Source organism: Xyrauchen texanus, chromosome 43, assembly GCF_025860055.1.
Source record: "Xyrauchen texanus isolate HMW12.3.18 chromosome 43, RBS_HiC_50CHRs, whole genome shotgun sequence".
Taxonomy (NCBI): domain Eukaryota; kingdom Metazoa; phylum Chordata; class Actinopteri; order Cypriniformes; family Catostomidae; genus Xyrauchen; species Xyrauchen texanus.
Window position 1 is genome coordinate 11,347,004 of NC_068318.1, and position 15,074 is coordinate 11,362,077.

The 15,074-nt window shown below is 37.1% G+C and overlaps 1 protein-coding gene across 2 annotated transcripts; it reads left to right on the forward strand.

The window, feature by feature from the left end:
• Positions 1–617: 617 nt before the first annotated feature.
• On the forward strand, positions 618–13,497 carry LOC127636206 (solute carrier family 35 member E4-like). Of its 2 annotated transcripts, XM_052116636.1 has the most exons (3): positions 618–801; positions 5,044–5,657; positions 8,086–13,497. In XM_052116636.1, exons 2-3 carry the CDS (start codon positions 5,063–5,065, stop codon positions 8,679–8,681), a joined length of 1,191 nt encoding a protein of 396 aa, XP_051972596.1. In that variant the 5' UTR covers positions 618–801; positions 5,044–5,062; the 3' UTR covers positions 8,682–13,497. The 2 variants fall into 2 exon arrangements, with proteins under 2 accessions (XP_051972596.1, XP_051972595.1); XM_052116635.1 differs by lacking the exon at positions 618–801 and having other exon boundaries at positions 4,916–5,657.
• The last annotated feature ends 1,577 nt before the right edge of the window (positions 13,498–15,074 follow it).

The following is a 15,074-nucleotide window of genomic DNA, read 5'->3' on the forward strand; positions in this document are numbered from 1 at the left end:
CTACCTTTATGTGGTTTTTGGAGCTTCAAGGTTCTGGCACCCATTCACTTGCATTGTATGGACCTACAGAGCTGAAATATTCTGAATATTCTTCTTAATTTGTGTTCAGCAGAAGAAAGTCATACACATCTGGGATGGCATGAGGGTGAGTAAATGAGAGAATTTTCATTTTGGCTGAACTATCCCTTTAATTATAAAGGTTAACCCTAGAAAACCAAACTATAACATGTTAAAAATTGAAGTGAATGCATAGATGTACTCTTAATTTGAAATGCTTTAAAAACAAAGGGCTTGTTAGACTTTTATTCAAAACATCCAGAAGGAAAAGGTTGTCTCATGTTCACAGGGCAATACAAGTAATCTTAGTCATTAGTCTTAAAATGAATCCAAATACGTGCCTACTTTTGATTGGTGACCAACGACAAACTATGAAATTTGTCGGTAAAGACATTATTAATGACCTAACATTGCCAACCTTGTGCAATTGCATATATTGAATCTATTCGATATAATATCAATCTGTAGGCTAGCCTAATCAAATGTGCTTGATAACTGCAATTTTCTTCTAGTCATTCTTTGAGATACTCAAAGAATGACTGTTGTTTTGTTAAGTCTGCTGTCATAACAAAACTGCGATTGTCAACATGCCAGCAGCAGCACTGACAGATGAAAAGAGACTGCTCACGGTGACGTATTGCAGTTGAACAGCTGATCTGGCAACAACTGGCAGTTCACCGAAAGGACCCGATGGCTTCTGCGCGGAGGACATAATTAAACGCAGTTTAACAGTGCACAGACAAGGTAAGGTCAAATGGACCTATCTGTGATCATACTGAGAGTTTAGAAGCAGTGCTGGTGTTTTTGTGGGTATTGTCCTGTGCGTGAGCTCGACGTGACCGGTTTATTTCCACGAGCAGTCCGCTAAACAGCCGGTGGTGGGTCATGTTTGTGCTATTTATGAGCATTATAAGGAACGTTTCTTCCATGACCCACTGGACGTAAATAGATCAAGGCAAGTGTATCGTTGACGTAACCCGACATTCGCTTTATCGTCACTTAAAAACAGCCGTTTGTCAAGTACATCGTTGCGGAGCTGATCCTCATATGACAATGAAGCTGACTTTTGAGTCTTGTTGACACAGCTTTTCGGTTTAAACTACATCGTCACTGGTGAATTTGTCAGGACTGGATAGCCGTTGCAATTTCAGGCGCCCCATCACGGGATCACTGATGATATAAGCCTCCTTTATGGACAGAGCCACCATTTGCTGTGTTGTCAATCTAAAAGCCAACGACAGCAGGGACGTGTGCAACTAATACATTAAGCGACTCACAATCCTGACTGTTAAACAAAATGTAAGCCACGAATTTGTTTATCATTTTTGTTACGCCGTACCTTCGGAGTACAGTGTTTTGAATAAACTGGGGACGACCAATCAAAAGCAGGCAGCGCAACACGAACCGGTTTCTGATTGGTCGACCGGGTTACTATTCCTGGCGCACCACCAGGCTCGTAAGGGCCCGTTCACACCGAACACGACACCGAACACGTATTTTTCAATTGTCTTCCTATGTAAACATGCGCTAAATTTTCGCTGATTTGTTTTAATGCATAGTTTTTAGTTACATAAAGTAACAATGTGCAACTTTTGAAAGATGCAAGACTAGAATGTTGTAGGCCTACATTAAATTTGGCACTGTCATTTTGCAAAATTATTTTGACGAAATTGTTGACTTATGTAGTAATAGGTCATTTGTACTCTCAATTTTCATTATGTTTGAAAAATGTACTGTTTGGTTTTGATAATACATGTAAAGAAAGTGAAAAACACTTTTATTATTTATCTTTTATTACTTTGGGCCAAGTTTCACATACTTAAGTGTAAATTATCCTGTCACAAACCACATTTTATGGCATTTGTGAAAGGAATAGTTAACCAAAAATGAAAATTCTCATCATTTACTCACCTTCATGCCATCCCAGATGTGTATGACTTTCTTCTGCAGAACACGAATGAGGATTTTTAGAAGAATATTTCAGCTCTGTACATCCATTCAATGCATGTGAATAGTGGCCCGAACTTTGAATGTCCAAAAAGCATATAAAGGCAGCATAAAATTAAGCCAAGGACTCCAGTGGTTATGCCACCCATGCAGCGCTGACAAACCTGCAGTGCTCTGCGCTAGCACTGTGCAGTCCAGTGGTAATTTTAAGATTTTGATTGAAGATTACGAAGACAAACTTTTTTTTTCTGTGGATTAATTTGCACAGATAGATTTTTCACCACAAGACTAGTAATGTTCGCTAACAAAGTAAATAGGGTACATTTTAATTATATGCAGACTTTAAAGGCTCCATGCAAAGCTCTTTGAAACCAGATTAAACATCCCCGACATTCTAAACAGCAGTAATGAGGTAAATAAGAAACATTGTGTCATTCACAATGGTAATTACATTCTTTTCAATCCACACATCACCATTATTTTTGTATTGCAGTTAGTAACACTGTAGAAACTATGATGTTTTGAAAGAACTATTGTATTTATAATAAATGTATTATTATGATCAGGCTTGGGGTGTAACGGAATACTTGTAACGACATAAATAATCAGGATATCAAAATTGTGTAACTGTAATCCACTACAGTTACGTAAAAAGCCGTATTCAGATTAAAGTTACATTTTTGTGAAAATTGGGATTACTAGCAGGATTACAATTATTTATTTTATAACAACAAAAAAGATCTTCCTGACATAAAACGATAAAGACCGCTTTAGTACAGAATACAGATATGATCAGATGCACGCTCGAGATCTCTTCTGGTTCTCTCTCGTGAATCTGATGCCACTTACTGTCACATGTGCAAATAACACCAGTCTCATATCAACACTGCGCACTTGAGGCAAAAGAGGTCAAACCATTAAGGGCTGTTTCATTGCAAAGGCCACTGGAGAAATATGATAATAAAAGTTTCTTCAATGGGAGAAGTGAATCAACATTACAGTTCAGTGCGATTTAGAGGCTAGCTTCCAGTTGTGAAGATGCAGTGATTTTCCAAGGACCCAACATATAATTTAAAGAAGTATTTAAAGATAAGACCCACACAAGAATCATGTTAGCTAGGATAGCTAAAAGTAGTCATAAGTGTTTCCTAATTTTGCCATCCGACCAACTTCCTATTGTTTTCACGGTAGCAGGAATAGAAGTAATAGAAGAATATAATTTTTTCTTATATATGATAATAGCTACGTTACTTGGTTTGAAGGCATGATTAAAAGTCTTCAAGAACATATCGCTTCTCTCTTGACTTTATTCACATATGCGATATTGAGGCAACTAAAACTAAAGGTAATCTGATTACATTAATTTTGAGGTAACTTGATTACTTTACTGAGTACATTTTACTAAGTTATCAGTATTTGTAATGGATTACATTTAAAAATAACCTTCCCAACCCTGACTATGATTATATTAAATATTGTATATTAGGGCAATATAAGTCACTTTTTTGGCAGTTGTTGTTTAGACTCTATATTGTTTTTCATTACAAATTCCAAAGTTTGTTTTTTAGAAACCATAATTACATTTGGTAATGAGAAGCATGGTTTTACCTGTATAATACCACAGTTAAACTCTGGACACTATGCAAGAAATGTGGTACATTTTTTATAAGGGCAACAAAGGAGAATTAAACAAGTGCTTTAAATCCTGGACCCCCATGAATTAGGTGAAGCTATGAGATTTTGCTCTAAATATGCTCCAATCTAATGACCTTTAATGGAAAAAAAATATTGAATTATTAAAAGCCAAATAAAAGATAAATATCAGTTAAGAAGTAGGCTAATGTCAGAATGTTTTCAAAGTTCTGCGTACAAATTTAGGTGTTAAATAAGTTTCATTGATTTGATCATTGTTAATATTGTTAACTGCAAAAAAAAACTTAATTATTGATATTTATCACCCACACTTATCATATTGCTTCTGAAGACATGGATTTAACCACTGAAGTTGTATGGGTTATTTTTATGTTGCCTTTATGTTCTTTTTGGTGCGTCAAAGTTCTGATCACCATTCACTTTCATTGTATGGACCTACAGAGCTGAATCATTTGTCTAAAAATCTTTGTGTTCAGCAGAAGAAAATCATACACATCTTGGATGGCATGAGGTTGAGTAAATGATCAGAGAATTTAGATTTTGGGCTGAACTGTCCCTTTAACGAAATTAAGCAGCTGAAAACAAAACAAGCTAACAAAACACTTGTTTGTTGTGATTATTTCAATATTTGTATTTGATATTTATAATTTATTACAATTTCTCATTGTTTTTTTTATTTATATATGTATTTTACATATTGTTCATTAGATGTTACATGTATTTATTTTAACCCTCCAGCTTTTGGATACTAGTGCTGTTGGATGTTTTGCTGTGTCAGGTTAAAAAGAGTGTCAAGTTTTAAAAACGTGCCTCACGAGACACCCGCGTAGTTGTGCTGCGTTTATAGCTATTTTCCTCGGAGAAAACATTGAAAAATATCTGTCTAAGAACATTCAGTAGACAAAAAACTCCAGACAACGTGAGTTGTGGCAAATCGCGATGTGATTTAGGAGCTTTATACAGCTTTACACCGTTCGCGCCATTGAAGAGATGTTAAGTCTATACCTCACAGCCTCATTACCGTTAAAAAAAATCAAAGATGGCGCAACTGTCTACAGCGTTTTCGACGTGAACGGCCCCTCCCACGGCTCAGCTATTCCAGTCAGTGCCTTGCATCACAAAGACAGACCCAACACGTGTTGGCAAGGCGGAATTTTGTTTCTGTCTGCTTCCTGGCAAAACACACTGTTGCCATGGGCAGGGTCCACCCGCTACTCCAGAAATAGTTACAGTTATTTCAACAGAGAGTGAACGGAAACTGTTATCATAACGATACTAAACGTAGGCAAGAGTAGCTTCAACGTTCATTGCTGCTATTCGCAATTTTGTTATGCGGAGATGAATTCTGTATTTACGTTACGAACTTAAGATGTGTCTTCCCCTTAGGTGCGAAGATGAAACGAACATGATCAGCACCGATGGCCCCTCCATCAAGTGCCAGGAGACACAGGACACCGGGAGGAGGAGGCGGCGAGCGCCAGAAATGCTGCACCTCATGTTCGCTGTCTCCGTGTGGCTGGTGACGGGCACCACTATATCATGCCTGAACAAATGGATATTTGCCGTGTACAATTTCAGATACCCGCTGCTTCTGTCAGCCCTTCACATGCTGACAGCAATTGTGGTTGACTACGGACTCATCAAATGGAGGGTTATCCAGCTAAAAGGGATCGGTGAACAGGATTTGACCACAAGCGCCAAATGCAAAGTATTCCTGTTGAGTTTGACATTCTGTGCCAGTATAGCGTTTGGAAACGTGGGACTCAATTACGTCCAGCTTTCATTCGCGCAGATGATCTACACCACAACGCCGTTATTTACTCTGGCAATTTCCACGCTGATCCTCGGAAAGCAACACCATTTCCTGAAGTACACCGCGATGATGCCCATCTGTCTCGGGGCATCGTTCGGCATAATGGGTGAGGTCCAGTTCGACCAGACGGGCTGCCTTTTTGTGTTCGCCGCCACGATGTTACGAGGTGCAAAAACCATTCAACAAAGTGAGTAACGGCGTTGGGAGGTCCCATTCATTCTGGCGAATCGGTTTGTATCATTGAACCGGTTTTACAAATTATTCACAGGTTCTCCAAAAGTTACATTGATGTGTCTTTGGTTAAACTATATAGATTGCGTTAGGTTTAAAAACAATATTTCACCCAAAAATGTAATTCTCGCATAATTGACTCACACTTATGCCCTCTCAGATGTGTCATCTTTCTTCTGTTGAAAACAAATGAAGATTTTTAGAAGAACATTTCAGCTCTGTAGGTCCATGCAATGCAAGTGAATGGTGATTAGAACTTTGAAGCTCCAAAAAGCACATAAATGCAGCATAAAAGTAATCTAAGTTCATAGTTCTGATCACCATTCACTTGCATTGTATGGACCAACAGAGCTGAAAAATTCTTTTGAAAATCTTTGTTTGTGTTCTGCAGAAGAAAGAAAGTCATACACATCTGGGGTGGCATGAGGGTGAGTAAATGATGAGAGATTTTAATCTTCAGGTGAACACCTTTAAAGGTTTGACTGGACCGCATAGTAATGGTACATGCAAATGTAAATTAGTACATTAAATTAGTACATAAATATGCTACGGTTTTATAATAGTATTATTATTATTATTAGAAGAAGACATATATTTCCATAATATTTTCTTAATAATAATTTATAGAGTTCCAAACAATTGTAGTGAACCACAAAGTGGACAAGTCTGGTTCTCTATCGGTTGAAGAGTAAATTTGCCCATGACTTAATTTTTGTCAGAAGAAAAAAATGCTTACTAATATATATATATATGTGTTAATAATCAAATCATAGTTCAAATCGCAATCGCTTTTTTCCCCTTCAAAATAATCACAATTAGATTTTTTTTCCAAATCGTTCAGCCCTACTGTAGAGCAATAAATATAGAGCTTTTCCAATGCGCTACACATCAGTTTTATGCTTAGTTTAACAGTAATATGTGTGCTTGAATTGTTAAGTATGGAAAGGTATTTAAAGCTGTATGTTTTACCTAATTCAAAAAAGCCACCATGGAAATATTCTCTCTGTAATAAATGTTCCTGACACCTAAGACTATTTTTGTCTTTCATAGCGGTTGCTTCAAGTTCTTGGTCATTATTTCCCTCCTTGCTGGAACTTCCTAGTCTAACTATGAGTAAGAGAGGAAAACGCCCTGTCTGCCAACAGTCGATAGTATATTCTGTTCCAGAGACTTGCTCATGATGGCCTACTGCCGTTGCCAAGGTTGTTGTTGTTGTTCTAACCTCATTTCCCAAGAAGCAGATGATCTCACAGTCACTTAAGTATCAAGCTAAGTATCCTCCTCCCTAGAATAATCATGTAGGTGTCTTGCTCTGAGAACATCTAAAGAGTGAGACTGGACTGTCTACACAATTTAATATACTGGGAGAACCTGTTTGTCTATTTTTAATTGCATTTTGCCTTTTTATGACTTCATATCTCTGTTCATACCAGGCATGTGCCGTGGGCTTTGAGACTGGACAAGCATCAAAGATTTTTAATACACATTATTAAATGCTGTGCCCAAAATACATTATATGGGTGAGTGTAATGTCGCTGAAATGTTATAGACAAAAAGTGTTGCTTTAGAACCCATTAGTTAATGGAAACAATTACGTCAGAGTGACGAACTTCATGACCAAATTGTTTTTAATTGAGGACAGTAATATTGCTCATACCACACATAAAGTTTGTCATTGTCAGCCAAGTATGTTTATGTCCATTAAATCATACAAATGAACCATAATGCCAGAAGAGCTTGTTCTGACAGACACCAAAAAGAAAAAGAAATGTACAACAATAGAAACAACAATATTTAAATTCAAATGAGTTTAGTCTACTTGCATGTAGTTAACTCAAATTAAATAGTTATGTTCACTCTACTTGAAAACCAAGTTAATTTAACTTAAATACTCAAGTTTTGGGAGACCCCATTACTCAATGGAATTAAGGGAACGAGTTTACTCTATCAAATGAGTACAATGAACTTACTAGTGTTTTCAGTGTTTTGAAAGAAAGGATGGTAAATAATGCTTTGTATGAGAGAAAGCGTAACATTATGTGCTTATACCTGAAGGTGGCAACGATTCTGTTGAATTGAATAAATTAATAACTGTCTGACCTGCTAAACTGCAGCTTTAGCATGTTAGCTAAACTCAGGCCAACACTTCTCAAGTAATGTATATATCCACACAGCATTGAATGATGATAAAGCATTCAACTTACATTTGTAATGTGCTCCCTTCAAAATAGTTTTGCTAGTTACCACATTCACCATTAATTACAAACTCCACTCCTTCCGCTACATATAGCAAGCCACGACCGTTGAGTGCATGAGTCTTTTGAGTTGGTTTATGTGGAGCTCCTTGTGAATTGCTCTAGCTGAATTATGTGTGTTATTTTTAGGCATCTTGCTCCAGGAGGAGAAGATCAACTCTGTCTTCCTACTGTACCTGATGTCCATCCCCAGTTTCTGCATCCTGGCCATAGCCGCGCTGGCTCTAGAGAACTTGGCAGCGCTCCAGTCTCCTTTCCAGTATGACCACCACCTCTGGGGTTTCATTCTGCTCAGTTGCCTGGGCTCAGTGCTTTACAACCTGGCCAGCTGCTGTGTCATCACCCTTACTTCCGCTGTCACATTGCACATCCTGGGCAATCTGAACGTGGTGGGCAACCTGCTGCTCTCCCAGCTGTTGTTTGGGTGTGAACTATCAGCTCTCAGCTGTGCTGGAGCTGTCCTAACTCTCTCTGGAATGATCTTCTACCAGAACTCAGAGTACATTGTTGCTTACCTTGATGCACGTCGAGCCCAGGCACCGTCCGAAGCCAGTGATCAGAGAGAGGAAGGGGTATGTGCCAAGGAGACTGACTCAAGCATATCAACGCCAACTTCAGAATCAACTACAGAACCTGATTCAGAACCATCTCTACAATTATCTGCAGAACCAGCTCAAGAACCTATTGAGAGGACAGATAATCAGACCCATGAGAAAACAGACTGAAGACCCTCAAAATAGATGGATTTTGGGGATGTGTTCCAAAACCAAGGAAGCTGCCTTGTTGTCTACGGCCTACATAGATAGTTACCTTCGAATGGCACTTTTCCACTGCACGTTACGGTTGAACTCTGCTCATTTTACTTTTCTGAGCTTGCTTTTCCACTGCAGTTTAGTGCCGCCTCAACATGGGTGGAATTATAGGCTGATCGGCATAGTTGCGCGGCCTCTACTGCCGTGACATCATCTTAAACGTGACACAAACATTACTGACCGTAACAATAACAAGACCGCTAGCTGTTAGCTACTAGCTCATTGTGCTGCATAAAGCAGTTGTTGCATGGTGATTTTACACATGTGTAACAGTTAAATTGGCCTGGTTGTTTTAGAAGCAAGCTTTCCAGTAGCTGGTCAACTAAATAAAGTGAAGCTTTCAAGTAGAATATAGAGTTAAAGTAACAAAACGTACCATCTTCCATCATGGACTCCAACAATGCTGTGACTGAGTCCAGGGCACTCTCCCGCCCATTGCTTGCCGGTCTATTTGGTTGAACCACTTCCATTTTCTTCTGTTCGAACCACTCTGTTGGTTGTGGTCTTTGATGGTTCTGTAGTCACTTGTAAGTTTTTTTTACTTTTCCCTACACTGTTGGTCTGGTGGTAGCCATGTGTGGCCAACAGCTGAGACACTTCCTGAAAGACTTTTTGTTTTCATCACTAACGAGAGGAACGTCTGCACCTCGTTGCTAACTTTAAAGCTAGCGGGCTGATGTCCTGTGTTGCAAATCCAGTGACACAGGTAGTGACGATTCTCTCTGACCAATCAGTGATCTGCAGGGTTTTGACGTCACATTTAGTATCTGCTCGCTTGGAACCTCGACCGAGGTGGTTCTATAAAAAGTACTAGCTCCTATTCACAGTGGAAAACCCCCAAAAAGCGTGCAGAGTCGAGCTGTACCGTGCAGTGGAAAAGCCCCATAAGTCAGCATCTTAACTGAGATGGGACCTCATTAGTGACCAATTTGGAGCATTCTATGAATGCAACAACTCTGTGTGTCATCCAAATATCGCTCATCACATTAAGTGCAGGAGACTCTATGCACAATTGATTTCAGTAGAGTTTGCCTTAAGCATGTTGCTAAGCTAACAGCGTTATTATTCTAATAATTATAAAATACATAACACACACAAATATTGGGTAAAATAGATTTGCATTATTTTTACCAAAACTCATACCTAGACATCAAATATTGAATTAATTAAAATTATATTTATTTTCAATATTTCTCTTGCTTTTCAATAGAGTTTGACATTAACATGTTGCTAAGCGAACAACGCATAATACAAGATGTTGATTAGTGGTTGACCAATATGCATTTTTTAAAAGACAGATACCAGTATCTAGCAGTCAGATTAGTCAATGGTCGATAAATAAGATGTCCACAAAATTGTCTGGAAAATTATTTGACACAAAACAGTAAATGTGCATTATTGTGGAAATAACAATCCACCACATTGAGAAAAGTGTTGCTTTGGTAATCATAATTATGAGATACTAAGTCATATTAATAAGAAAAAAATATATATATTTTTTAATTCAAAGTCAGAATTTGGAGATAAAAATGTTGAATGTAAATATACTTTTAATTTATTCATCACTTATAATATTGGTATTTAGGTATGAGCATTGGTAAAGAAAAGAGTTCAATTCTATTTAAAACTGGCCTATTGTACCGAATATATGTGTGTGTTATGTATTTTTATGATTATTAGAATATTGCATTGTTAGCTTAGCAACATGCTAACAGCAAACATTAGTGAAATCAATTGTGAGTCAAGTCTCCTTTGCACTTAACATGAGGAGTGAGTTTCTGCCTATATTGATCGCTACAAATCTAGCAAAATATACTCTAGTCTGTACATTTTGGTCAAAAAATTGTATCTTAGAAGGCAGCATAATCATGATATTATGACATGAGTGGACCTATGATGCCCTAAAATGCTGACTACTTAGGTAGCTCACTATGTTTTGGAACCAAGCATGGATCTTGCACAGGAAGACTGAGCAGCAAGTCCTTTGAGGAAGTCTCATTCAAATTAAGCCAGAGAGGTGCTAGCTGGTTAAGATAGAGACAATTATGTTATTGGAGGTTTGGTTTTCTCAGTACCTCTTCACTGTGCCAATGTATTTAATTTCAGTCATCCCTCCAATGGAGAGCCACCAATCCACAAAGCTATGAAAATGACAGTATGTCTGTCATTTTCACGTTACGTGCAAAGGAGACAGATGCCTTTTTTGTTTATGAATGTGACAGTTTTTTAGGGTTTTATTGCCTCTTTTGCCAACATATAGTTTTAGCGCATTAAAAACTCCTGCATGAGCACAAAGAAGATCTACAGTATCCTGCTGTCACCACACTGACTGCATGTACTGCACTGTGAAAAACAACGGCTTTAATCACTCTGGGCCCCCTTAAAACAGACATCGTAGCTGTTACTGGACTTAATGCATGTTTTGAATACAAAAGATGGCCACAAATTAAAAAATACTTTGGAATAATATATTTTTAGGTACTGTTACACAGTAGCCTTGATTTGATGTTATGGGAGGGCATTTTTAAGGCAGCTTTCTGTAGGATGCCATGTTTGTTTGAACAAGGATCCTGTGTTCGTTACAGCACTACCATGTTTTGTCTAGGTTACGTTTACATAATGGAGATGAGTGAGACCAGTCGATCCTCAATTCAGTGCTGGTGTATTTGTCTTTGATACAAAGGCATATTTATTTCTCAGATATGTGGTTTTAAACCTCTTTGCATTGTAAAAAGGTTTATGAAATATTTTCTGAAACAGACAAATGTCTGGGCCATGTTTCACCCCAAAATTAAAAATGTATTTTTCTCGTTAATGTAATGAAATACTACCATAAAACATAGATACCTTACAATTTGAATAATACGTCATTTGATTAGATTTTCTGAGACTTTCGGAAGAGATTCACTCCAAATCACACCCCCTCATTTTCAATAATGTATGCTGCATTACAGTACTGAGAATGATAATTGTTTTTGCATTATGTTACTGAGAATTAGAAGAGGAATGAGGAGCTTAATTGTGATGTCACATTGCAAACACACTTTTATTTATTTATGTACTTCTTTTTGTATTTATTTTTAGCAAATAATAAAAAAAATTGCCTTTTAATTTTTAGGTGACATATGACCTGGACATGTTTTTGACAGGCTTCATGATATTCACGTGTGATTCATCCAGATTAATCATCACATTGGCAGTTTCTTATATCATGTTATGAATATAACCATATCCCACCAGAGGCAGACAGGTTTATAATGGTCTTTCTTATATAATTCCCAGTGCAGATAATTATTAATTGGTCTCTCTAAGGAGTCTCCTACATCTTTAGCACACTATGATCTCTTTGGAGGACTCAAAATGTTATTCTTGCTCACATTGTCCTCTTTAAAGATCTCACTAAATAGTCTCCTTGGTCTCACTCGTCTCCTGTAAGTGGGTGCTCATCCTTTCTCATTGGTTTCTTTATTTATTGTTTTGTTTTTCATCTGACGCCTGCTGGACAGTATTATTTTCCCTCCATTCTGAATTGTGTATCTTTGATGCTGTTGTAGGAAATCTAACAGAGGTTATAGACCAAGGTACAAAGGAAGGTCATTCCCTCAACAAGTTTTTTGCCATCTGTTTGATAGAATGCAAACATGCTTTTTGAAGTGCATTGGATATAAAAAGCTATATATATATTATAGGAATTTTGCTGGTTTCATAACTTGATGGGAATTCGTTAGCAGTGTTCAATATATTTTAGATACTTGTTCTCATAAAGATGACTAGTATGAATAAGTTGGTATTTTCCTTCCATTTGTGGGTACTTTAAAATGGCTAACTGGAATTTGGTTTGCAGCAGGATGTTATCCAACTTCCTTATGGATGTGAATGTATAATACCGGATAACAAAAGTGTAGTCAGTCTTATGGAACCTATTCTAAACTTAAGTGTGCCTACCTGAGGGGCTCTGATTTTACAAGCACCAGCCTTTCATGCTTTATTTATTAGAAGGTCTCAACTGTCTATTCGCATTTCAATGTTTTCACACATATCATTTCTAGTGAACAGCATAATAATGGAAAAAGCATTATACAAGATGTCCATTAGTGGTCATCCGATATGGGTTTTCCAATGGCCGATATCTAGAGATCAGAGTAGTCAATGGTCGATATATAAGCCGTTTAGTTATAAACAGAAAATGTGCATTATCCATTGAAAAGGTCGGTAGATTTCGGAACTGACACAAGGGGGAGCAAGCACTTCTATGCATTGGTTTTCATCTGATTAGTCAGCCTGGGTGACATGATATTGGTCTATTACTACATATTTACATTATGTTTGTTTCAGTCCTTTATCACAAGCACAGTGGTTATCTTACTGTTTATTACAAACACAATGAAAGCAACGATTGCGGTCTCTAATTCTAAATACTCATCACCTTCAAAGATGAGGTGAGGGTATGTCACTTAAATACCTCAGATGTTCTTGCTTAATCCTGTGATGAAGTGTGTTTACGTTTAACAGTGAGTTGAGAAATGGTTTTAATTCTGAGATCTGTTAACAGAGAGACATTTAATGTTACTGACGGTTTTGATATGTCTTATGGGTTGCAGCGCAAAATTGCACAGAAGATTTGCATAATTGTACGGCTCTTGTGTATATATGGTTTATAATGTCAGCAAAACATCAGATGTAAATGCTTATTTTATTATAATAATGTATTTTACAATTATGGACAAATATACCGATTCAAAAACACTTTGTCTCGTGTCCTCTGTTATCACACATTATGTAATACTTAAAGGGACAGTTGACCCAAAACTATGTGTCATCATTTACTCACCCTCATGACTTTATTTCTTACATGGAGCACAAAAAAGATGTTATGCAGCATATATGGTACTTGGTAGGCAGGGGTGTAATGTACTTGAGTAATTATACTATTATACTTAAGTGTTATTTGAGGGATTTGTACTTTACTCGAGTGCAATTTAAACTAAATACTTGTAGTTTTACTTAATTACATTTCCATAGGAATTATTTTACTTTTTACTAATTTACAATTGTATTTATACTTGAAAAGTACTCTTTACCTTTTTGCAGATAATTTTCTTTCATATTACACAAACCCGGAGTCTCATGGGGGTTGCGTGAAGTTCCAACCATGGGCAGCGCTAGGCGTGGGGTACTGGGGCTTAAGCCCCAAATGTTTTTAGGAAAGCTCTGAATGTTTTTGAGGATCCCTCTTGAGCATTTTGCCACTTCAATACAGGATTCCCCTCCCTCAAGCATTTAGCTGCTTAAATACAACCCATGAAAAATAACTCAATTCGGCACCTACATATTGTCTAGCAGCTAATTTTCAGCACTCGTGCATATTTGCGCACATGAAAGAAGAGCGCTCGCAACTGTAGTTGTGTGTGTGTGTGTGTGGACAAAATGCCTGTCATGGTAAAAAATTGGAAATTGTGCTGACTTGGTCCCTTCAGATGGAGTAAGTACCATATATTTAGATATAACCCAGAGAACAAAGGGTAATATATACGAGCCCGGACAATTGCGCTTTTTCAAAAATCTTTTATTTATACACAATCCAATGAACCTCGCAAGTTTAGGCAAATCCAGCAACCTTTATTTCTCATAAGCACCTATTTTAGCCTTTTTACAGCCTGCTAACTTCAAAACACCTGACGAATCAACTATATAAAACGGTCACTTACGCACTGTGTGCGTTAATCAGTGGAAAGCTGAAAGTGACAAAAATAATGTTTTTTTTAAATTGCATAGTGTTAAATGTGCTCAACTTCTGATCTTTAAGCCTATTTGAGGCTGAAACAAAGGTAAGTGGGGCTTTTTTTTTTTTAAGATTTACTTTATTTAAATGACTCCTCAAATGTAACATTTAGATTTGAATTAACAATAGGCCTATGTTTTTTATTCCAATATTTCATTGAAGGATTGCCCCATATTTTATTTAAATGTTATTTATTCTGCCTTTTTAAAAGTACAATGTAATTGGCTACATCATCCTCTCTCTCACAATCTCACATTTTCTTCTCTCTTGATTTCATTCTATTCTTTTTTAATACATACGTACAATTTAATGTGAATTGTACACTTTTTATTTTATTTCACTCAAGTCTATTTTTGGCAAGATACTTGCCACTTTTAACGAAGTAAATTGTTTTCTTGGTATCCACTTAATTATGTGTACTTTATAGACCCCTATAAAAAACTTTAAGTATTCAACTTTGGCGTGTAACATCACTGCACCATTTTTGCCACCGTTTTATGCTATCACCTAGCAACTCCCCTTAA